The 25,758-nt window shown below is 40.9% G+C and overlaps 1 protein-coding gene across 3 annotated transcripts in view; it reads right to left on the bottom strand.

Annotated features, from left to right (window-relative positions):
* The window catches only part of PDLIM3 (PDZ and LIM domain 3), a 32,812-nt gene extending 11,990 nt beyond the window's left edge, over positions 1–20,822 (bottom strand). For 2 of the 3 annotated variants that reach the window (XM_055416429.2, XM_055416431.2), the window contains exons 1-3: positions 20,625–20,820; positions 8,534–8,685; positions 7,222–7,306 (exon numbers count right to left, since the gene is read on the bottom strand). In XM_055416429.2, the coding sequence (XP_055272404.1) occupies positions 7,222–7,306; positions 8,534–8,685; positions 20,625–20,717 (330 nt within the window). In that variant the 5' untranslated portion in view covers positions 20,718–20,820. Of the gene's footprint in view, positions 1–357; positions 546–7,221; positions 7,307–8,533; positions 8,686–20,624 lie in introns of all 3 variants that reach the window. The other variant, XM_055416430.2, reaches the window with a different exon arrangement.
* Positions 20,823–25,758: the final 4,936 nt, after the last annotated feature.

Here is a 25,758-nt window from a genome sequence, read left to right as displayed (position 1 = left end):
CAAAGCGTTAAAGAGCCCCTCAGTGGAGGATTAATAGATATATATATTTCAGATAAAATTAAATGCACTATAATTGTACAGAAAGGATTATTTATCACCAGATATTGACATGAGTAAGAAGGGTGATGATGGAGCCAGAGCGATTTCTTCCTCTCAACCATCTATTCACTAAACTTTCAGGAACTGGCAGACTGGACCCTGGAACCATGTTCTAGATGCTTGTCTTTAAAAGGAAAATCTGATCCGTGCCTTCAGGAAAGTAAAAATCGAACAGCAAGAGCTGGACTTTCGAAAGGAAAAGCAGCCTAACTATCACCATTGAGAACATGGCCGCCCGAAACCAAGTGGAATACTTACTTTTGAGGTGAACTAGGAATGAGCCCCCGCAGCTGCCCGTGAAGCGCATCTTGGATATTGCTGGTTGAATAGAGCCCAATGGGTGAGTTATAGGAAGCGCTCACTACCTGCCTTTTGTCATCAATGTTTGCTGCTGCAACGAAAGGCTGGGCCCTTCTGTTGTGTGCGGCACCAATGGGTTTGAACTCCTGTACAACGGCAGACAAAATACACAAAGCCACAGAACGCACAACAAAGCCATTAGCGCGCAAACCCACAGCACCGCTCTCGTTAATCAAGGCTTCTCTATCCACTACGAGATTAATGGCAGGGTTAAAGGAGGACTACATTTGCCATGAACTTCGTATGTGTTGTGAACGTCACCATATGTTAAGGTGCAAAGGAACTGATATTATTTGAAGTATAAAATAATGCAAATATTGTACCATTTGTCTGCTCGCTACTGACTTCATCTAAGAAAGTCTTGTAGGACTCATTTCAATCCAGAAATTTTGTGTCAAAAATAAGATTTTTGGCTTAGAAAAATGATTCTGTGTAACACTTTCTTAAGTAGAACTTAGATAAAATTTCTCTTAACATTTCCCGCATTTTAGGAAGTGGGAGACTAAAGCAATCAGAAAGGGAGTGAACATTTATGAATAACTGTCCTGCATCCTTGTAACTAATCAAGTCTTTTCCCTGTTTTTCCTTAATTCCTACAACAAACAAAATTCTTAATTTGCATTAAGATATAACCTTAAATTCTGAAAAAATAATAGAAATTAAAGGACTTCCATTATGAAAGCAGGAAAAACATTTATAGAAAACCTTCCCTTTTTATTGTGCTGATTTCATATTGTGGGTTCAAGTTTACTTTAGTTGCAGAAAGACTTAGGTCAGCATTTCAGAGACAGTGAATGTAGGTGATTTACAAAAGCATTTTCACTTTATTGCTCAGGAAAAAGAACAAACTTCAATCCAAAACTATGAGTTTGAAACATGCCTGAATGACCTGAAACTCTGTTATTATCTTTCAATGTAGGAATTGAGTTTTCCAGTTTTTATACACATGGATAATTTTGTCAAGTCATTAAACTTTTTCTTCTTCTAAACAACAGAAGAAAACCAAAAACAAATGCTAAAATACACACAAGCTGATTCTCTTTCAAACCTTCTCATTTGGCAGAATTAGTTAAGATCAGTCTTCACATTATTTTCACTCACACATTCACACCAACTTCCTTTACTTTCGTGACTTCACCAACAGTGTTTCACAGAGATCTCAAATAGTACAAACATTTATGAATACTTGAAATGTTAATGGAGACTATTTTTATTTAAAAACTAAAAACATCTAGTAATATTCTTGTTTGTGTCATCTTCCCCTTGTGATTATAGATGAGTAAGGTGTGGGAGTGTGCTTTTTAGAAAAAAGTTTGTGTTCCTCTCTTAGGGGTGGAACCACAGTTTTGCGTGGATTTCAGGGAATGCCAACAACTTACTTTAGGGACCCAACCAGAACAATGCTTCTTTTTGGTTCTCCTGAGCAGGCAGTCATCACATATGCTCCCTGTTCCACCATTTAGGCCTATTGGAAAAAGCCCACTTACAAAGTAGCTATGACAAGGCAAATGGGGTACAGCTTCAAATACTAGCCCTAACAGAGTCTTTGACTCCAACTGCCCCAAATCTCATGGTACCTGAAAATCTGTAATGTGGTGAATAAGAGCTTTTCTCTCAACTACTTTGGACAGCATATTTTAATAGCATCCTGAACTTGAAAAGAAGGTCTGTGATTCTATAGTATGATTGACTTGACTCATATCTTATTGATTCAATCTTTAATCTCCAGAATAATGGCTCACTGCCTAGGAGTTGGTTGAGTGACAATGTAGTTGCTGATATTAGAGACCAGAATGATTGAAACAATCAAATGTGGCTTTAGAAAAGTGCTGAATCCCAGAATATGTGAAAATGTGCGCAAAGATTGATACAGCGGTACCATCTGATTGCTTTGACTGACTTAATAATGAATTTGGATTGGCTGTGTTTTATGATTAACCATTATGATTAGCCGTTATTATGGCATGAGAAAAAGTAAATGGGAAATAATTGTAAATAATGACGATGGACATGATTCAAGCCTTTGTCACTTTGGATATGAAAGAAGACAGAAGGCTAATTGCCTAATTTAGTTTTCAGTTCAGTTCAGTTTAATTTTGGTGTATTATAAATCTCTCGGGTTAATTAAAAGAGCATATAAAGAAGTACTGAAGGACTCAAGCTTTGTGGAATTTAGCTTTTTTTTTTAAAAGTGAGATCTTTAAAGATCTTGGTATGTAATATTGATTTTACAAAAAATTAGGTAACATAATGTGATGACTTTATGAGAAAAAAAAAGTCTTTGCCCTTATTTCTTCTTAGTCTTAAAATGATAAATAAACATAGATGGCAACTGACCTATAAGTGAGGCATCTTCTCTGAAAATATTTGTGCAATAATAGCCCCTAGTAGTACTTCAAAAAGCAGCACATAAGTTAATTAGCTCCAAGCTTTTCTTTGCTATTTTCGGTTTTAGTTATATATTGCAAATGTCACAAAAGTGTAATTTGTTAAAATGAAACAATAAAACCCTCTCTCTTTTCTACTCAGATCCTAAAAGGAAGTGTTTCTAATACAAGCTTCAAACATTTGTATTCAGGCTGTGCAAAGCATTAGTTTATGGGCTGCTGGAGTTATTCCAAAAAAGCACAATGAAGTGTATATACTAAAGGTAAACAAAAAATTTAAATATGGCACAGAGAGGCAACATTCTATCCAAGTCTTACATCACTATTGATGGTCAAACAGAATCAAAAGACAAGACCAATTAGAAGCTTGCTATTCTACTTTAATTCCTTTTTATATTTTCCTGGAAAATCATTAGTAATGGAAAAATACTGTAAAAATTTTATCTAGCAGTCAGTATAGTCCAGCTCTTGTGTTTCTTCTACCCAGACAAAAGAATCTAAATGATTCTTATCTCTTAGGAATTCAATAGGTAATTATTGTGATTAATTAGATTTTTCAATATTATTTTTAAATGGTAGGATCTCATATTAAAGAATAATATTTTGAATTAATGAAATGCTAGAGCTGCCTGAGTGAAAGCTAAGTAACTTGACAGAGATCTGCTGACACTGGGAGAATGCAGCTCTTGACAGCAATCTCCCCAGTCCTTGAAATGATCTCAGAGATTTTGTCATTCAAAGAGAGTTCACCTTCCAGTTTCTTACTTGAATAAATATTTGGTCTGAGAACTGAAGCAATGACAAGCTTTGACACAACATGTCTGATACACGTGTGACAGTATGCAGAGCTACTTATAAGAAAAAACGGTGGCAAAATTAGGAAACAAACTATATCAAGAGCTCAAATCAAGGCACACTTAGTAAATGATTATATTTTATCATGGTTGAAATTTGTCAACAATCCCTGTCCCATCCTCATGCTCACCCCTTAAATGAAAAACAAAACCACTCATATTTTCATTTCAGTGATCTGTTTCAAGTGTTCTCCCATAAGTCAGTGGGGAGGAGTTTGGGGACATGAGGATTTTATGAAGACTTGTTTTGGGCAGGCTGCCATCCAGTTATCAAAACATTGCAGAATAAAGTTATTTCATGAAAATATGACAACTTCAAGCCTACTTCTGCACCCTACTTGACTGTGCAGATAATATGTTTTTATTGTCAAACCTTTTATGGAAAGGATGCAGTCTTATCTCATTTAGAAAACAGCATTTTTATTTCTGAAAAGCATCTTTCCTGTTTTGTGATAACTATATTATAATTTTGAATAGTTCAGCTAATATTAAACGAATATGAGGGTAATGCCTTATTGGAGAATGTGACCTTTGAAGAAGGACAAAGAACTCTAACACATACCTTTTGTCCTTTACTATACTTTATATGGAAAAATGCACCCATCTGCTCATAGGCATGTTCAGGATTGTCCAGAAGGAGTTTATCCAATGGCCAGGGGTTGATCTAAACAACCTCTAAGCCTAAGATTGGAGTCTGAATTCATAAAATCAAAATTTAGCTATTTAATAATAGCATGGAAAAATGAAAAAAATCTAGATGTTAAAATTTAGTATCATTTATCACTATAACTGTATAAGAAAAAGTTCCCAAAGCTTAAACCTATTCCTAGGGGAAAAAGCTGGAAAAAAAATACACTCACATTTTATTATTTGTGATTGTACTTGCATGGTAGGGTGTCATGGTTTCCCCCCACCCCCACCCCCCAGTGAATATATATTGCCTTTAAAACGGAAAAATAGTGTTTTAGTTCAATAGTAAAGGTCACATAACTTACAACAGAAGTTTGACTTGGGTTGAGAAACAAGAACTCAACTATTATATCACTCAAACGCAACATTTTACCATTCATATACAATGGCATTTTAAAGACTTACTGGCATTTGTTTTTCAGACTGACACACCTTTATTGTTCAGAAGGGGTTGCTTTATTTGTAGAGTTCTCATTTGGGGAAAGAAAAAATATCGTTTGCAAGATATTTCTTTGCAGAGCTTTGTGTTAATTTTTTTAGAAAATGAATACAAACATAAGTACAGTTTGGCCAGTTCTTCAGTCTCCGTCCACAAGTTAATTCACTGTTTGATACTTATCCCTACATTTTGTTCCCGTTTGTGCTATGTTATTTTCAGATAGCAGAGGTTATGCTGAAATTTAGCTGTATTTTGTAGGGAAGGTCTTTCCTGAAGTGCCAAGCTATGTGAGCTGGTGATGCATAAATCTGGCTGAGGGTCATAAGGAGTAGGAATATTTTGGTCCTTTAGGGGAAGAACAGAAATGGTCCTTATCTCTGAGCCCTTCAAACACCAGCCTCTTAGAGAAAGAGTACAAGTAAGAAGTTAGTCATGACTCGGTCTAATGGAATGTTCAGAGGCTCCATCTGACTGACTTCTGTAGCCCTCAACTCAGTTTTCACCTCTCTCTCTTTTTTTTTTTTTAATAAAAACTATCCCATTCTTTATCTTTTCCCCATGTGTAGTATCATAAATATTTATATTGTCTGACCCCAAAATGCAGGACACATGCACTAACAAACGATTGACAAGAGGCCAGGGTATTTAACATTTGGAGTATCTTTTAAAATTAAGTCTTGGAATAACCATAGTCATAAATTAAAACTCATGGATCTGCAATAAAGATTAAAGGTCAGACAAGTTCCAATTCTGGGGAGATGATAGAAAAACACAGGCTCGCAGCAAGCTCTCAGCTTACCCTGTGCTTAATAAAATCCATACTTGCCGAATTATCCATGTGCCTGAGTGGGTGCTCCAACACAATCAGGGATCACTGGGGATTTGGCACTTCGGTCAAACATGTATAGCTGGTCCCTTATTTTCGTATCAGTGAAATCGGGTTTAAAAAATTAGGAGAAATTTTGAATAGAAATGTGCAGAAGGGTGCCGTACAATTTTCGCTGTGTCCTCTACATGGATCGAGGAAATTCAGAATTCTATCCAGTTTGTCCTAGTAATAGGAGAGGGGGGGGTGTTGATATATGCATGTATGTGAACCTTAAATTTCCTTTTTTGTTTGTTTGTTTCTGCTTTTTAAAGCACCACATGCTCTCTGTTTTCCTGTGTTGCCTCTAAGTGATGAGCTGATGAGGGTTGGAGGAAGCAGGTGGGTTTGGTCATTACTGCCAAGGGCTGTCCACAAGTGACCGCTCTGCCTGGAGGACTTTGCTCTCACTCCTTCCAACCTTTTCTTCTATCAAAGAAGATGTTGATGACAGGTGTTATTCACCCACCCACCTCTGACGCCAGGCTAAGCCACCTTCAGCCTCTGTCACATAGGCAGCCTCCACTGTCAGGAAAGGCCAGGAGACCTTCTGATCACAGCCTGGCAGGAGGGAGTGTCACACCCAGTCATAATGAGAGTGCCCACTGAACTGAATCTCTCTAAGAGCAATTCAGTATGCCAAGTTATTTTTCTATCTTATTTTATTTCAATCTTTAGAAGTCCTATGAGACACATGTAATATGCACTCTCCATGTATTTTTTCCAAGAATAAAATTAATGAGGGCTTAGGCCCCTCACGTTTTTCACTTGAGGGACAAATTCAGGAGTTGATGATCCTGAAAATGGAAACCTTGCTGAAGTATAAATTATAAATATATTTTCAGTTCATTTTCATTAGACATAATCAGTTTAGTAGTGATACTTGTTTAAAAGGGAATATTCAAACTATGTCTGTCTGTGTCTCTAAATGTGGGGAGCATTAACCAAGCAGAGGTTCCTTTTCTTGATTACACTGTCTACACAGCACAATTGGGGGTCAGTTTAATTTCAATTTGTTTCCTTTTTTTGGGGATTTTGAAAGTAGACAGATAAGCATCAGATTATTAGATTAATTTAACTCATTAGAGTTGCCTGAAGGGAAAACCCTTTATATTTTGTAATTCAGCTGCATAGGCAGAATATCATTGTGATTACATAATGCAAAACTCTCTTCTTAGAGTAAACTTAATTATGGAATGCCTGAACTGATAATTAAAGAAGGATGTAACCTAAGAGCTGGGGGAAGACCTTGAGGAATTGAAGGTCACAATAACTATTAGATTAGAGACACCTGTTTCAAATGCTCGACCCTTTTTTTGTTTTGCTTTGTTTTAACATCTTAAATTTCTTGGGTTACCTCATGGTCATTTGTCAGTCGTCCATCATGAAAAATGAAAAAAATAAGCAGACTGTACATAGATATAACCTCTTTTTCCCTAATGAGAACACATTTGTCTTTTAACAAGATATTTACGTAAGAATACTTCTCTTCATAATGTGAACATCATTTAACTCCAAAATTCATACCTGTGGTTCTGATTCTAAGTTGATTTTGAAAGGATGAGCCTTTCCATCTTCAGTTACCTGTGGAGACCATAAGCGAGCTTCCGCCCTGTAAATAAAAATAAAATTCATAAACCCAAATTCTAATGGGACTTCTAGTTTTAATACACTTTAATTTCCTGCATTTGTGAATCCCGGAAGCCCAACCATGCTGGCTCCCTGATGTTGAACTTTCAGCCTTCATAACTGTGAGAAATAAATGTTTGTTGCTTAAGCCAGACAGTCTGTGATATTCGATGGTAGCAACTTGAACGAGGACACCATAGAGTTTCTGGAGAAAGCGGGTCTGCCGTGCATGCAGGAAGCATACAGGAGAGGGAGATCCTGGCGACCTGCCCTGAAGATGACCACAGGGCTCCCCCCGGATCTCCTCAGCTTCCCTCCTGTCCTAAGTAGGGCACCACAGGAGGCAGTGAATGATGTGCCAGGTGGATTTGCTGCTGGCATCAAGGACATGGGCTCCGTCCAACTCTTCTTATGCATCTACTTGGGGTCGTGTGGCTCCTACGGAACTATGTGCTTGGAGGAGCACAGGTGATGCAGAGACGGGGCAGAGTCAGTTTCACCCCATGAAATGGCAGACTCGCTGATGGACTGTGTCCTCTGGACCACAGCAGGGAAAACTGTGGATACAACAGTGGCAGGATAAACACACATGCTAATCACGGCAACAAATCATTCTTTTCACAATTCAGTTCCAGATCTCGGGTCTGATGGCAAAAGATCAGGTTCTATTTCCTAATATTTTTTTGATCAGAAATGTCTCCTTGTCTAAAAACTCTCATGTGCCCATGTCCTCTCATACCTTGTGAGATTCTTCCAGGCTGAATTCAGTACAAAGCAGAAAACAGCATACAGGACATTAGCAACCAGAGTTTAATAGGATCACACTTTGGCAAGCAGGAGATTCTGTTTGGAAATTCCATTCCATTCTCTACCATGTTTAGAACAGCAGTGTAGCTAGACATGCTGTTCGATGTTTATGTGGCCAGTACTATTTTCTCGGTCGACCAACTGGGTTAGTGAAGGAAAAAATTCTTTTAGCCTCTTTCATTATTCTGACATTCCAGAGAATTCTTTTTAGAAATCCTTTGTTAACAGCTACCAGACTGACTTCAGTGAAGGACGGACCAAAGTGGCCAACATATAAAAAAGCCAGTTAAAATTCTGGGTCCTGCAATATTTTTCCTCACTTGGAGGATAAGGTCATTTATCGTTCTGGTTCAGGTTCTCCTGCAAAACAGATCAAATTTTACCACCATTAATTAAAGATCACCTGTCAATTTTGAGACAGAGCTGGTGTCCTGCTGCCTTAATCCTGTCCTGTGCATCAGCATGAGTCATGGACTCTGTCCCGAAGCCATCAATAGCCAGGATGACATCTCCAGGACACAGGTTGGCAGCTGCCGCCTTGCTTCCTGGAGTGATCTGGAAGAAATCATCGCATAGCTAAAAATCAACACCCTGAGGCATCTTGAGTTTTGTGCCTGACATTTGTACTTCACCTTGGTAACATTCTAAATGCTTCACTGGGCAGGAAATACTGTGTTCAGCTGCTCAGTCCTGTCTGACTCTTCGTGACCCCATGGACTGCAGCCTGCCAGGCTCCTCTATCCATCGGATTTCCCAGGCAAGAACACTGGAGTAGGTTGCCATTTCCTCCTCCAGGGGATCTTCCAGACCCAAGAATCAAACCTGAGTCTCCTGCAGCTCCTCCATTAGCAGGCGGATTCTTTACCACTGAGCCACCTGGGAAGTCCCCTGCAGAAAATATTATATCTAGCTTAACTCTTAATTGGCCAATTGTATTCTATTTTCCTCTTATGTGAGATAATTCTATTTCTTACTAACCACATTTTCTCCATCATGACATTTCTAATTCTCTTTGAAAACATCTTCCATGACTCCCTGTTTGAATCACATTTTTGCTTTAAATAAAAATTTGCTTTCTTAGAGTCTTTTGTCACCCCAAACTCTCTATTTGGGAATATAACTTTACTATTAATATATTTAGGGTGCTTTTATATTTGAATTGAAACAGCTTTAGCATCCCCATAATGCACTTGGGTGGGATATAGAAAGCTGGAAAGAGAATCACTCTTGTATTAACAAGAAGCCAGATAATATGCAAAACTATAACTTTTCACGGACTCTTCAGAGAACTGAAGTTGCAGGGCAACCAACTAGCTTGGATCTAAGGAAAGATGGGCGTCTCCAAGGAAAGATGAGATGTAAGCATGGGCTTACTTGTACCAGATCACGAAGGAAGATGGAGCTACGCGTACAAGCTATTGAGAAGAATTTAGCTAAAATTGTGAACAAATTGCTAAAGGCCAAGTATGAGTTAAACAGTGAGAGTCTAGAACCCCTGGGAACTACAGACACAAGAGAAGTTTGTGTCTACTTATAGTCTCTTCTCCATCAACGAAGAAGAGATGGAATAAGTAGAAAACAACTAATAAGATGGCAGCTTTCAATTAAACTGTACCACTGATTACATTGCCATAGCTATTCTTCCAAGGAGCAAGCGTAATGATTCTTTTGATTGCTATACCCACTCCCAGCTTTCCTGGGTAAACCCAACTGACGACTAATAGTCCTCACTTGGTGTCACCCTGCCTACTTCTCTAGCATGATCTCACAACGTTCTGCTCCTCTTCGTCCACTGCCCTACGGCCAGTCAGATTTTCTGCGAGCTCCTCAGATAGGCCAAGCTTGCACCCTCTTCTGGACTTTCACGCACTGTTCCTTCTGCCTGAAATGCTCCGCATGCTCATCACCCTGTTGCTCCTTCTCATCCTTTTGGTTTAGGTTTAAACGTTCTGAAGAGACCTCCCCAGACCTCTGATATAGCGTCTCCAGCCCCTCCCCATTGTTCTCCGCTGTGATGCCCCATTCTTCCCCTCTATGAAGACAACTTGTACTTGCATGTTTGTTTATTTACTTGTGTATTGTGTCTTCCCAACCTCAACTTCTTAAAGGACAATAAATACTATGTATATCCCTAATGCTTCCCAGTGTATACTCAGTGTTCTGAACTGATGAATAACTACTTGAAGGATGAATGAAATGGACATTTAATCAGAGCTTGTGAAATAAAAAGAACTAGTCCTCACACACCCAAAGATGATGGCTATTAATGTCAATCTGTCACTGCTCCTTTTGCAAATTCCCACTAGTTAGAGCAGGATAATATGTGGAAAGAAAGAAAAGAAAGATAGCGCTAAGACATGTCTGACTTTTGCGACCCTATGGGCTGTAGCCCGCCAGGCTCTTCTATCCATGGGATTCTCCAGGCAGTAATACTGGAGTGGGTTGCCATTTCCTTCTCCAGGGGATCTTCCCCACCCAGGAATCAAACCCAGGTCTCCAGCATTGCAGGCAGATTCTTTACCAACTGAGCTATGCAGGAAGCCTGGATAATATGTGGAACTTGACTTAAACCTCAAACTGCTCCAGGAATAAATTAGATCATTCCTAATGTTTAACTGAGGATCAGTCATTATTTCATTTTTTCTCCACTTGCTTAATCTAGTCTTCTATATAATTTAACTTCATGGCTCTAAAAGAGATCCAAGATTCACATAATTGAATGAAGTGAAATGAAAGTCATTCAGTCATGTCTGACTCTTTGCAATCCCATGGACTATACATACAGTCCATGGAATTCTGCAGCCCAGAATACTGGAGTAGATAGCTTTTCCCTTCTCCAGGGGATTGTCCCAACCTAGGGACCGGACCCAGGTCTCCCACATTGAAGGAGGATTCTTTACCAGCTGAGCTACAAGGGAAGCCCGAGAATACCGGAGTGGGTAGCCTTTCCCTTCTCCAGTGGATCTTCCCGACCTAGGGATCGAACCAGGGTCTCCTGCATTGCAGGCAGATTCTCTACCAACTGAGCTATGAGGGAAGCCCCGTATAAATGAATAATTCATATAAATTTATATTCATAAGAAGAAAATAACAAATTCTCATGTGTCTTAGGTCTTCAGTCTCATCAGTAAAATGTTTATTATACTCAGTTCATGGCTCTGATCATCTCACTGTAGCAATCATGATTATTTTCCAGTAAGGACAGATAATGGGGCCCTGGGTGAAGACAACTGGAGATTATTATATCTCAACTTTTGGGAGGCATGCCATTTTTCCATTTAGAAATTCTCCCAGACTCACAACTGTTAGAAGAATAAGAGTTTCCATCCCCAGTGTGGCTTGTAGAGATAAAAATAACCTCAAACTTTTAATTTTCTCTAGCTATAGTTCATCAAAATCAATACAGTCTATTTTTAAACTTCTAAGACCAGAATGCTTTTGAGTTTAAACAAGAGAAAGCATGGCTCAATGTGTTTACTTTTAAAGATTCACCTAGCGTTTCTAATATACTTAAATTTGGTTTACATATAATACTCAATATTGGTTTAGAAAAGCCTAACATTATTTCTTAGCTCTGGTTCCAGTGAGTGTAAACATCTGAGGGTAGGCTTGGTGTGTATCTGTCTATATAAACTTTAAACAGAGACATCTGATTCTGTTTACTAAACGTGGGCTTCCCCAGTGGCTCAGTGGTAAAGAATCAGCCTGCAGTGCAGGAGCTGCAGGAGACGAGGGTTCTATCCCTGGGTAGGGATGATCCCTGGAGGAGGGCATGGCAACCCACTCCAGTATTCCTGCCTGGAGAATCCCATAGACAGAGGAGGCTGGTGGGCTACAGTCCATGAGGTCGCAGAGTCGGATATGACTGAAGTGACTTAGTACCCACGCATTAGTAAATGTAATTAGCAATGTTAATATGGAAGTTAATAACTATCTTATACTTACCCAAAATATTACATTTACAAAACTCTTTTTTTTTCTTTTTCAAAATGTTTTTATTTATTTTTTTTTGTAATTAATTAATTTTTTATTGGAGGCAAATTATTTTACAATATTATATTGGTTGGTTTTGCCATACATTGACATGAATTCGCCCCGGGTTTACATAAGTTCCCCCTCCTGAACCCCCCTCCCACCTCCCTCCTCCCTTTATCCTCCCTCTGGGTCATCCCCGCATGCCAGCCCCGAGCATCCTATAACATGCATTGACCCTGAACTAGTGATTCATTTCACATATGACAACATACGTGTTTCAATGCCATTCTCCCAAATCATCCCACCCTCAACCTCTCCCACAGAGTCCCAAAGACTGATCTATACATCTGTGTCTCTTATGCTGTCTCGTATGCAGGGTTATCATTTGCATCTTTCTAAATTCCATATATATGCGTTAGTATGCTGTATTGGTGTTTTCTTTCCGGCTTACTTCACTCTGTATAATAGGCTCCAGTTTCATCCACCTCATTAGAACTGATTCAAATGTATTCTTTTTAATGGCTGAATAATACTCCATTGTGTATATGTACCAAAGCTTTCTTATCCATTCGTCTGCAGATGGACATCTAGGTTGCTTCTATGTCCTGGCTATTATAAACAGTGCTGCAGTGAACATTGGAGTACATGTGTCTCTTTCAATTCTGGTTTCCTCGGTGTGTATAGCCAGGAGTGCGATTGCTGGATCATATGGCAGTTCTATTTCCAGTTTTTTGAGGAATCTCCACACTGTTCTCCATAGTGGCTGTACTAGTTTGCATTCCCACCAACAGTGTAAGAGGGTTCCTTTCTCTCCACATCCTCTCCAGCATTTATTGCATGTAGACTTTTGGATAGCAGCCATTCTGACTGGTGTGAAATGGTATCTCATTGTGGTTTTGATTTGCATCTCTCTGATTATGAGGGATGTTGAGCATTTTTTCATGTGTTTGTTAGCCATCTGTATGTCTTCTTTGGAGAAATGTCTGTTTAGTTCTTTGGCCCATTTTTTGATTGGGTCATTTATTTTTCTGGAATTGAGCTGCAGGAGCTGCTTGTATATTTTGGAGATTAATCCTTTATCAGTTGCTTCATTTGCTATTATTTTCTCCCATTCTGAAGGCTGTCTTTTCACCTTGCTTATAGTTTCCTTTGCTGTGCAGAAGCTTTTGATTTTAATTAGGTCCCATTTGTTTATTTTTGCTTTTATTTCCAATATTCTGGGAGGTGGGTCATGGAGGATCCTGCTGTGATTTATGTCGGAGAGTGTTTTGCCTACGTTCTCCTCTAGTTTTATAGTTTCTGGTCTTACATTTAGCTCTCTAATCCATTTTGAGTTTATTTTGGTGTATGGTGTTAGGAAGTGTTCTAGTTTCATTCTTTTACAAGTGGCTGACCAGTTTTCCCAGCACCACTTGTTAAAGAGACTGTCTTTTCTCCATTTTATATTCTTGCCACCTTTGTCAAAGATGAGGTGTCCATAGGTGCGTGGATTTATAAAACTCTTTCTAATAACTCTATCACTACATCTCTAAGACAGGCTGGACAAAGGAGGCTGCTTTTTTTCCATCAGAGGAGGTAAAGTGCTAAGGAACCTATGGCTTCTCACTAAGGTGGGAGCTGTGTCGCCAGTGGTTTGATTAAGTCACATAGGAAAGGTCACTGACTGATAGTGATTCTGGAACCAGAGTCTGACTTTGCATTCAACCTGGACATTGATTTCCTGGGATCTCCCAGGTGAGAGTTGATAAGAAAGAAAAAATGTATGTCCAGAGATGGACGAGAGAGAAGGAAAAAACAGGATCTTCCCTTCTTCCTGGGTCTCAAATTCAGAAAGGCTAGTGATCAGCAAGTGACCACTAAATTGGCCTGGTTTTAGGAAGTTAAACGATCTGTTTAATCACAAGAATCTATTATTTCCCAGCATTACTTTATATTATTAGTTTGCGTTTCATTTATATTACTGCCTATAGTTTAACATTTTCCCAAATTAGGAGGAGAGAGAGGTAAAATGAGGCAAAGAGGTTTTTAGTGGATTATTATTCAGTTTCATTAGTGTCTCAAAAGTCAAAAGCACTCAAGAGATCATTGGAAACAGTACTGCCGCCAGCCACTGAATACATGGTTTCAAACTTGTCTGATGAGAAGAATCTCTGGGTGGGGGGGGAGCGGAGGGGGGTCTTTGCTCAACATAAAGATTCCAGTCCAATCCAGAAGCCTAGAATTGTGAAGCAGAAGCTCTAGCAGAGGAATTAGGGAATCTGTGCTTTTAACAAGTCCTTCAGATGATTCCTATTTTTCACATCAATATATTACTTGGGTCTGTTTGGAAAAAAAACAAACAAACTGATTTAAACCACAGGGATACCATCTATAAGGTCCTGTTAACTGTGGGAGACATGAAAGAAGTCCTTGGCCCTGATGGGATTTTTGTGTTAACAATAAAAATGACTGGAACGGTTATGGAGCAAGACAAGTGTGTACTGAAAGGCTGTCCTGTGGGACGTGGATCTCAACAGTGAGAAATCCTATTGTTCAGTTGTTCTCCACTGCCTACAAATAAACTCCAATGTCTGAAAGCCTTCCACAGCACCTGGCTGCAATCTACATTTCTAGTTCAATCAGAATCTCTGCAAGTAGCAACTGGTCATGGATATTTTCAAAAATTATCTGAGTGAGTTTAATGTGCAGCCATGTTTGAGAACCATGTTATACTATTATATATTATATTATATATAATTATGTTATATATTATAACAGTGTTATACTATTGGTGTTTGTCTTTTTTAAGATGAGAAAATGAATACTCAGAAAGTATAAGAAGCATGCTTAGGGTCACACATCCAATGAAAATTTGAAATTCCTCATGAGTCTGTCTAACTCTGTAACTCAAGCTCCTCCACTATCCCACAATGCCACCACTGCAGGTACTCTCTCTTCTCGCACTCCTCCTGTCTCTTTGGTCACACTTCTTTCACGGAATCCTGGACAAGTTGTATCATGGTGGTTGTGTACGTGTCTGTTCTGATACATGAACTTCTCAGAGGGGGTGGAAACTCATTAAGTTATAACTGTATCCCCCACAGTGCTTTACACAAACAATACATTCTGCACCTGATAGATACTTGTGGGATGTATGAATGGCAGGAACAGATGAACTAGTGCTTGGATGTAGACACATCTCTGTTAGAACACAATACAGTCACCTTTCCAAATCTGTGGGTTCTGCATCCAGGATTCAACCAACCAAGGATTGAAAATATTTGGAAAAGAATTCCAAAAAGTTCCAAAAAGCAAAACTTGAATTTGCCACATGCTGGCAACTACTTACATAGTATTTACGTCGCGTTAGGTATTATAAGTAACCTAGAGATGATTTAATGGAGAAGGCAATGGCAAGCCACTCCAGTACTATTGCCTAGAAAATCCCATGGATGGAGGAGCCTGGTAGGCTGCAGTCTGTGGGGTCGCTAAGGATCAGACACGATTGAACGACTTCACTTTCATGCATTGGAGAAGGAAATGGCAACCCACTCTAGTGTTCTTCCCTGGAGAATCCCAGGGACGGGGGAGCCTGGTGGGCTTCCGTCTATGGGGTCACACAGAGTCAGACACGACTGAAGTGACTTAGCAGCAGCAGCAGCAGCAGCAGAGATGATTTAAAGTATACAGGAGGATGTACCTAGGTTATGTGCAAATACTATTTTATGTAAAAAACTTGTTCATCCTGGGGTTTTGGTATCCTTGAGGGGCGATGGGGATTGGGGAGAGAGAGGGGTGGAGTCCTGGAAACAATTCCTCAAGGATACTGAGGGCTACGTGGGAAAAGACCACATTCAATTGTAAACATTTCTTTCTAAAAGTTCAAATATAGTTTATATTAAAGTATTATTCCGTGTTAAAGCCTAACATTTTCTATGTTGGTACCCGGATGCATATACAGCATTCTCAGTCACAGTGATCTCGATCCTGGGTATGCTCTGCATACAAAGGAGGGAAGAAGTGAGTGGGAAGGGACATACTGGCAGGAGATGTATACAGTCATTTTACATCATGTACACAAAAGAAGCCTGTGCTTTATTCTAAACTGGACCATTTGTGAAAACAAACTGTCTGTAACTTGGCTGTGATAATAGATCCACCTTCTGGGTGGTCCAAACATTTAAGACAGAGAGAAATTCCTTTGAAACTTTTGCCAGAAAAAGAAAAGCTGCTCACTTAGAGATGTGAACCTTAAACTTCTGTGAAATACCTAGGCCAGCTGTATACAATGTTCGCAGTAACAATGCCCTCCCCGACGCTAAACATCCGCAACTTAAATTCACCTTGCACCAAGTAAAGAGCACCTTTGCCTAGAAACTGCTACTACTGCTGCTGCTGCTAAGTCACTTCAGTCGTGTCCGACTCTGTGCGACCCCATAGAAGGCAGCCCACCAGGCTCCCCCGTCCCTGGGATTCTCCAGGCAAGAACACTGGAGTGGGTTGCCATTGCCTTCTCCAATGCAGGAAAGTGAAAAGTAAAAGTGAAGCAAAAGTAAAAGCTCAGTCATGTCCGACTCTTCGAGACCCCATGGACTACAGCCTACCAGGCTCCTCCGTCCATGGGATTTTCCAGGCAAGAGTACTGGAGTGGGTTGCCATTGGCTTCTCCCTACCTAGAAACTACTTTCCTACAAATCAAATCACAACCAATTGCTCAAAAAATTTTTTGAGATTATCTGGTATTTGATTTATCATCTGAGTCATCAGGGAAGCCCCAATTTATCTTACTTCCAATTTTTTTCTTATGATACAGAGTTTTACCTGGCTGATAAATTGGATGGTAAACAATTATTGGACGGGGACCCTTTCTTCTAATTTTGTGAATTGTAATTTCACCTGATGGAAAGAGTTGTTTTGTAAACGTGCTCCCCAGCAGAGGGTGGAGCAGAGGACCATTGTCTAAGTAGCATTGCTATCATCTGCTTTTGTAGAGTGTGAGGATGGGAAGGGAGGACATTGCTTGTAGGATAAAAACTGAATTGCCTTGAGGACCATATCTCATTCGTGGGGCTTATTCTGGTGTCCAGTACAGGCACAGGTGTTTTAATTCTTTGCATGCTTAAGAACTTACATAAAACAAATCAATGAACAATAAAAGTTTTTCTTTTTATTTATTGTGGGATATTTTTGAGGATATAACTTGCACCCACTAGGAAAATAAGGTTATGTCAAAGGTGAACAATTTAATAACTCATATTGTATCTATTTTTATTCTGTAACATATATGAGGTACTAGACACTGTGCTTGGCACTGAATAGTGCCCCCCCCCAAATTTGCTGGTTGTTGCCAAGAAGGGGGCATGCAATCTGTGGGATACAGATGTATTCAAACAACTGTGGTACAAGGAGTAACATAAGGAGATGTACAAGAGCTACAGTAATTAAGTGGATGAAATGATGGCTGCCAGAATCAGGCTGGAGGAGTGGTATTTGAATGGGTTTACAGAGGCACAGAGGACGGTAGAATGGGTGGGGAAGAGAATTCTGGAGAAAAATGATAGCAAGAGCAAAGCCACGTTAGAGAAATCATAAGCGGTCCAGAGTATGGGCCCCACTACATATTTATGGAGTGAGAGGAAGAAAGGAGAGAGAAGAGAGGGAGGAAATGAAGTTGGACACTTGAGTGGAGAGAGAAGGTGAAAGCCATGAATGTCATTCTGAAAACCACACGTTTTACTCTCTGTAAACTGGGAATGCCACTGAAGGACTTTTAAAAATGGGGAAGACAGGCTCAACCAGCAACCGTCTCAGAGATGGCTGGTGAGAATATGCATGGTGACTCGAGAAGGGAGACAACTAGGTTTCATCTTGACTGGGGGCAGTGGAAGAAAAGAGGAAAGTGGTAGATCTGAAAGAGGTAGCATCAATGGGGCCTGGATGGCACAAAATACCTCTTTGAAAATACCTGTACAATAAGAAGAGTCTTTCATGTGTTTGGAGGATGCAGGCTTTAGAAGCAAGTCGGCCTGCATCAAAGTCTGTCCCACCACTTGTGGTCATCGGCAGGTTATAAATCTCTTGAAGCCTTACTCCCTTCATCTGCAGAAAGGGATATTACTACTACTACGCTGATAGGATTATTGGAGATTCAAGTGAGTTAGTGGGTATGAAAGGCTCAGAAGAGTACATGGCAGGCAAAAGTATACTAATGCACACACAACCTCATCCACTACCTTTTAACACAGTATAAAAATTATGAAATTAATACAATCATTCTGCCACCTAATTATAATACTGATAAGTATGTTCATATCTTTTAGTCTTTTTCCCAAATGATTTTTAGTATTCTAATAATTTCAGTGGAAGTACTCTCAATTAGGTGTTCATTAAGACAAAAAAGTTCAAGTGACTATGTTTTCATTTATTGAATAAGAATCTACCGTGTGAATGGCTTTGGGTACACTCGGATAATAAAGTGTATGCCTATTAGAATAATAAAAGGTATACCAATTAGGATAAATTTATAAAGTTATCTCAAAAGTGAATGACTTAATCACTCATATTGTGTCTACTTTTATTCTGTAACATAAGAGGTACTAGACACTGTGCTTGGCACTGAGTAGCCCCCTAAATCTGCTGGTTGTTGCCCTAAGCGGGAGAGCATGCAATCTGGGATACAGATGCATTCAAACAACTGTGGTACAAGGTGTGATGTAAGAAGAGGTTGTAGGTCAATTAAGTGGACGAAATGAATTAAGTGGATGAAAACAAAGCAGTGTAGTGGTACCTGCTATCCTTAAGTTAAATTAATTAAAGAGAAAATCTGTAGTCAAATGAAATAATCATATGTGTTCATATGCACTGTTATTGAACGAAGTGTCACTGTGAGTGACACAAATTAATTATGAGTTAAAAATTCAAACAGAATTGGCTTCCCAAATAATAGTTGTCATTATATCAAATATATTTTCTGATAGCTCCTGCAGTCAAGTGCAAAATGTTAAGTTCTGCTTTGAAATAAACATTGTTTATAAAGTCAACAACTCAACATTTCAAGCATAGGATTAATCATATTGATATGTTCTAGAGTAATCGCAAGATACTTCTTTTATAAATCACTGAAAGGATTTTTGTGACAAAGTTGTTTCCCTAAGATTTACTGTAATATGATTTGTTAGGATTTATAATATAAATAGGATTTGTTAGGATTCAAAAGCTTATATCATTTAATATAAACAAATGAAAACTATACTTCAGAAACTTTAAAAATATTTCTCTGTAGAGATAATGGAAATTGTTTCCTTTGGTAAATCCATAAAAGGCATTGCTTGGCCCAGATCATTGAACCATTTTCTGCCTAATTTACTTAGGAACATTTTGGGAGTGTGTTAAGTTCTTATGTCAATATGAAAACACATGTCAGATGTGTTTATGTTTTCAAAAAATATAAAACAAAGCTTGAAATGTTCCATGCATCCGTATGTTTTGAGATATTTTTAAAAGCCATTGGTTCTTAAAACCCATAAGTAGAACAGAATTTAGAATTCTTTGTTCAAAGTCTATGTGAGTATGTCAGATTATAAAGTATACATTTATAAAATATAGTATGAGCAGTAAGGAAGAAAATAAAGCATAGCAGCAGCAGCAGCAGCAAAGATATAAACATGCTGAAAGTTTATGTTTTTAAAATTAGGTTTAATATATATATTTATATGTGATAATTGAAATAATAACAATTTTCTGTTAAGACGATGTTAGAAAAAAATCAACTAGACCAACTAGAAATTTACTGACAGGACAGATCCTGAATTTTTTCACTTTCTTTTTTCTTAATTGGACAATACTTTAGAAAATAGTAAGTTTAAGGAAAGCTTGACTTTGATAATGAGGTTTATCTTCAAAGTTACTAGTCTGAATGATGGCTCTCAATCAGGTGAAGGAAGCTATCTGACACGTTTTCTTTGTAGTTTGAGTTACAGGTGATGATTTCTAAGCCAAGTTCCAGCTTTGGAAAGTATTTACTCAAAATGCCTGGAAACCTAGTAATACAAATTAGTAACTTTTCCCGTCTGGGCTGATATGATAGATTCCAACTTGGCCGGCCCAGGTGGTGCCCTGCAAACAGCGCCCTGAACTTTTCATCCAGACAAGGAAAGCAATCAGATGCGCATCTATCTCCATCAAATCACCACTATTATCTCCGCTTTTCTGATCCCCACCTCGTTTGTTACTGAAGGAAACCTGGCGTCGAGGGAGAGAAGGCAGCCCACTTCGCAGGGAAACCACGCAGCCGGTTCACCCCTCCTCGGAAAACTGCGGGAGGCCAAGAGGCTGCAGACAGAGATCACTAGGACCGATGTGGTTAATTCTCTAAACCGCTCCGCATCCCCCAAACTTTGTTCGCCGAGATGCTGCGGTCCCTCGACCCGTGAACCCGAAGCCAGGACCCACCCTGCACACCCCAGTGGCTCACTGGCCGCTCTCCTCTCCCGAGGGGGCCAGAGTCCCCGACTTGCAGCCGAAAGATGGAAAACACCTACCCTGGTGATGACCAAAGGCTGGTTGAAGTCTATGCCCCCCGACAGTCTGAAGCCCCAGGGCGCCGGCCCGGGCAGGACCACGGTTTGGGGCATGGTGCCTCCTGGCACGGCCTTGCTCGGGCGGGGCCGCAGCGAGTGTCCCCGAGCGGCACGGCCCACTCCGCTCCCGGGGCAGTGTCCCCGCTGGACCGCGCCCCGGGAGCTTTATCCCCGCTCCCGTGTGACGTCACTGGCCTCCCCTCCTCCCCGCCCCCTCCCACCTCGGAGAGCTCCAACTTTGGAAGAAAGAGACGTGCCAGACCCGCGGGAGTTTACAGGCGCGCACCGGCCGGGCGCAGCCTCCCAGACTTCTTGGGCTTAAGGCTGGAGGAGGCTTCGGGTTACAACTCCCATCCCTCTCTTAAAGTAACACCTGTCCTACTGTTTATCTTCTGCTTGGAGAGCCACAGGGAGCTTCATTGGAAGTTAAAAGCAGTTCAACCACAGCCTCTATACTTCAAGTTAAAAGAAGACGAGCATCATCAATGCAATTGGTTATTGAGCAATTTTGAGTTCTTTAATGGTGGCTTACTATTCTGTGACTCTGACTAAGGTACTCTAATTTCTTAAGCCTCAGTTTCCCCTGCAGGGAATTATGGTCCTTCTCTGGTAGGGTTGCTGTGAGAGTTAAATGAGCTATTTCTGCACAGTGCTTTGCACCGCATGTGGGTGTGTACCTGTGCCCTAAGCCACTTCAGTCAAGTTTGACTCTTTGCGACCCCATGGACTCTAGCCCACCAGGCTCCTCTGCCCATGGGATTTCCCAGACAAGAATACTGGAGTGGGATGCCATTTCCTCCTCCAGGAGATCCTTCCCACCCAGGGACAGAACCCGCATCTCCTACGTCTCTTGCCTGGGCAGGCAGTTTTTCTTTTTTTAACCACTAATGCCACCTGGGAAGCCCTTATGTAATCTATGACAATATAAATATATTAAACTTCTATATTTTTTAAATGAAGAAATCTAAAAGTGAAAATATTATGCAAAGGTACCCAATCCAATGGGTCAACTAAAAGTGTATATGAAAAGATAATTCATCAGTATACTCAAAGTGTTAGTGAAAATGTAAGTCGCTCTGTCCTGTCCGACTCTTTGCCACCCCATGGACTGTAGCCTGCGCCAGGCTCCTCTGTCCATGGAATTCTCCAGGCAAGAATGCTGAGTGGGTTGCCATGCCCTCCTCCAGGGGATCTTGCCCACCCAGGGATCGAACCCTGGTCTCCTGCATTGCAGGCAGATTCTTTACTGTCTGAGCCAGCAGGGAACCCCAGTATACTCAAAGTATCATTTAATTTTGATTGGAGTAATTGTATTTCCCTCAAATTCAGTCTCTAAACTTATGTTTTTGACACATGGGTGGCGAGTGTAACAGAAATCTAGGAGCTGGGACTGTCCTGTGTGAGCCGTGCAAGAGGACCCCTGAACAGGATGATACTGGGTATGGGAGAAAAAGAGGGGTGGGTGTTCAGTGAACATCTTAATTGTCCAGGTGCTGCAGTGATTGCTTTATCCCTGTCATTGCTTTATCCCAAGCCCATCATATTGCTATTTTTCTTCTCAATTTTTTTCCAGTAAAGAAGTAATTTCTTAGAAGTTACTTGCATATATCACATAGCTAATAAGTGATACAGTTGGGATCACAAACCCAGGTCTGCCTGACTCTAGGGTGTGCCTGGTGTAGGTCTGAAGACCAGGATAGTCTGAGGGGCGGGGGTCCTGTCTAGGCTCCATGTGGAATTGGGTATTTATTGTGTTATATTCCAGGATGCTCTGATTCCCAAGGAGAAGGGGAAAGACGAGGGAGGAGAAGTATGAAATGCTTAAAAAGCCCAAGGATGAGTGTCTTGGACTTCATGTCCAATACGATAGGGCTGTCTTAATTCAGGTAAGAAGAGCTGCAGTATGCTTTATTAGCAGTCTAGTCTGTTTGTATGTGGTTTTAAGACTCAGAGAGAGGACAGATTCAAGAAGCAAAGAGCAAAGTCGACTAGCCTGGAGATCGTGTAAATCACAAAACCTGGGTTGGAACTACTTTGTCCACTGTGGCGGGTTATGTAAAATCCTAGCGGATAGGTGTTTTCTGGTCCCAAACAGTTCTTTCATCCTTTCTTCCTTCCCTACTTCTCTTTCTGTCTTTAAAGGAAGAGTATGTTTTTAAGTCTGAGAACCTTCAGTCAGTGGTTCTGAATTTTGATGCTCATTAAGAGAGCCTGGGGGGCTTCCTTGGTAGCTCAGATGGTAAAGAATCTGCCTGCAAAGCGGGAGGCCTATCCCAGGTTCTATCCCTGGGTTGGGAAGATCTCCTGGAGAAGGGCATGGCAACCCACTCCAGTATTCCTGCCTGGAGAATCCCCATGGAAGAGGAGTCTGGTGCGCTACAGTCCATGGGGTCTCAAAGAGTTGGACATGACTGAACAACTCAGCACATCACATAGCACAAGACAGCCTGGGTGCTTATTAGAGATGTGGACTCCTGGGCTCCGTTCTACACATATCTGAATTCAGTTGCTCGGGCCAAAATCCACTGTGGGTGGTCTGTGGACCACACATTAAGAAAAAGTAAATCAACACACAGAATTCTATTGTCTTATACTGTGGCTTCATATGTGTGGTTCGTCCTTTCGGAAATGTCTTCTTTTCTCTATCACAGCCCACTGTCTTTCCACATTTTCTGGGAAGACTTGATTGGTCACCAGTATCTACCCCGAACATTTTCTTGACTTGGCTCTTATTTCTTGTCAATATATCCTGATTTTGAATTTAGCTTTTCTCCAATATAACCAAGGACTGGCTAATGTGATGGATGCTGGGGTTAAACACAGGACAAGGGATGAGTCTGGATTTTGACAGGCACATAATCTTCCAAGGATGATGTTTTATTTTGTTTTTATTCTTTACTTTTATTTATTTATTTTTTGGCTACTTGGCATGTGGGATCTTAGTTCCCTGACCAGGGATCAAGAATTTCCCTGCATTGGAAGCACAGAGTCTTAACCACTGTCCCACCAGGGGAGTCCCAAGGTTAATGTTTTCCTGAGAGCTATTTTGCATTCCCAACCAGACAATAGGTTCCTCCAGGGGAGGCGTCCTATTTCATTGGAATTTACCAAAACTGCCATCTAGTGCTGGGCTTTGAGGAGGTGGTCGGTAATTATTGAGAAGTGTGCTGTGCTGTGCTAAGTCACTTTAATCACGTCCAACTCTTTGTGACCCCATGGACTGTAGCCCGCCAGGCTCCTCTGTCCATGAGACTCTCCAGGCAAGAGTACTGAAGTGAGTTGCCGTTTTCTCCTCCAGGGGATCTTCCATAGGTAGAAGCAGGTTTTGGTCTTGACTGGAATTGGTTGGATTGGGGAAGGTCATTGTTCGTTCTTGACTCTCCCTTCCACAACAGTCCTACCAAGAAGCACCTTCCCTGACAGCTTTTGTTATGCTCATTGTTCACGAGGGTTTCGTCTCCCCCAACCCTACCTTGCCGACGCTGTAGTTGCGTGTCTTTGCTGGTATGGCCACACAAACCAACTTATCCAGGGGCCTGGGCAGCCAGCCAGTGCTCCCAAGCCCTTCCCTGCATTGTATCTGACTTCCTCTTTGGTAAGAGCCTGTGTGATTTTCATGCTTTGGAGGATTTGGGCCCTTGTGAAACCTCTTCTGGAGAATTAACCACACTGAATTCCATGCTTTGTGTCTGCCCTCAGTGCTGGCAGGAGCCTCCATTGTTTCATTCCCACGTCGTCACACTACTTGGGACCATGTGATGGTTCAGCTCAAGTTCATTTGGTATTCCCCTCTGAAATGTCACTGAGTTTTCCCACTGTTTGTACTGAATTAACTAATAACAATCAAGAGACTCATCAGTATGCTGGAAATGAGAACTGAGGCACTATGGGCTGAGCAGCAAATAGGGGCGACTTCTGGGTACCAGCCTCTCTTACTGCTGGTGGCTGCTGCTTGCATGCTAGGGCCTTTGCAAATGTCATCTGCAAAATGGCCTTTGCAAATTGCAGTGTCATAGAAAGAAAGAGAGAGTTGGTCAGAGGATGAGTGTTTTTACCATGTTTTTCCATCGAAGCCGCTTATCTGGGGTTATTTCCATCCTTACTAGATTGTCTTCTGGGTGGACTTCAAGCCGAGTGAGGGCAGGTTGCATCCTGGCACTGGCAGCTTGAGGAAGAAGCTTCTTTCTTTGTGGACTATTTACCTGTTTCTAGTTCTGCCAAAGTGAACTTGATCAGAAGAGCTACTATTGTGTGTCAGGCATTGTGCTAAGCATTTAACAGGCTAGTTATTTCTGATTCCTAAGACAATCCTGCAGAATAGATACTGTCCTAGGAAATAGGGACTGTGAGAAGATAAGGAATCTACCTAAGATCTTATACCAGATAAGTGGCAGAGTTGGATTCATTTAGAGCTGCCCCTTTCTGCCACACCCTGCTGCTTCCATTATTTCATAGTGCTTCTTTTTTTTTTTCTTTTTGGCTATGCTGGATTTTTGCTGTGGTGCACAGGCTTTCTAATTAGGGAGCCCCTGGCTCTAGAGCATGGGCTTGGTATTTGTGGTGCGTGGGCTTAGTTGCCCTGCAGCAGGTGGGATCTTAGTTCCATGACTAGGGATGAAACCCATGTCTCCTGCATTGGAAGGCGGATTCTTAGCCACTGGACCACCAGGGAAGTCCTTTCATGTTGCCTCTTAATGCACATTTGCTAGGTTTTATCCAACCCAGACGGAGAAGGCAATGGCAAGTCACTCCAGTACTCTTGCCTAGAAAATCCCATGGATGGAAGAGCCTGTGGGCTGCAGTCTGTGGGGTCGCTAAGGGTTGGACACGACTGAGCGACTTCACTTTCACTTTCACACATTGGAGAAGGAAATGGCAACCCACTCCAGTGTTCTTGCCTGGAGAATCCCAGGGACGGGGGAGCCTGGTGGGCTGCTGTCTATGGGGTCACACAGAGTTGGACACGACTGAAGTGACTCAGCAGCAGCAGCAGCAGCAGCATCCAACCCAGAGAGCTTCTAACAACCTCTACAGGCTGTTCAGTGCCATGGTTTGAGGTCTTTAAGAAGCCAGAAGCTTGTTTTCCCTGGGGACC

This window comes from Moschus berezovskii, chromosome 26 (genome assembly GCF_049115385.1).
Source record: "Moschus berezovskii isolate FMDL1 chromosome 26, NW_MosBer_1.0, whole genome shotgun sequence".
NCBI lineage: Eukaryota > Metazoa > Chordata > Mammalia > Artiodactyla > Moschidae > Moschus > Moschus berezovskii.
This window is presented reverse-complemented; position numbering and strand designations above follow the sequence as displayed.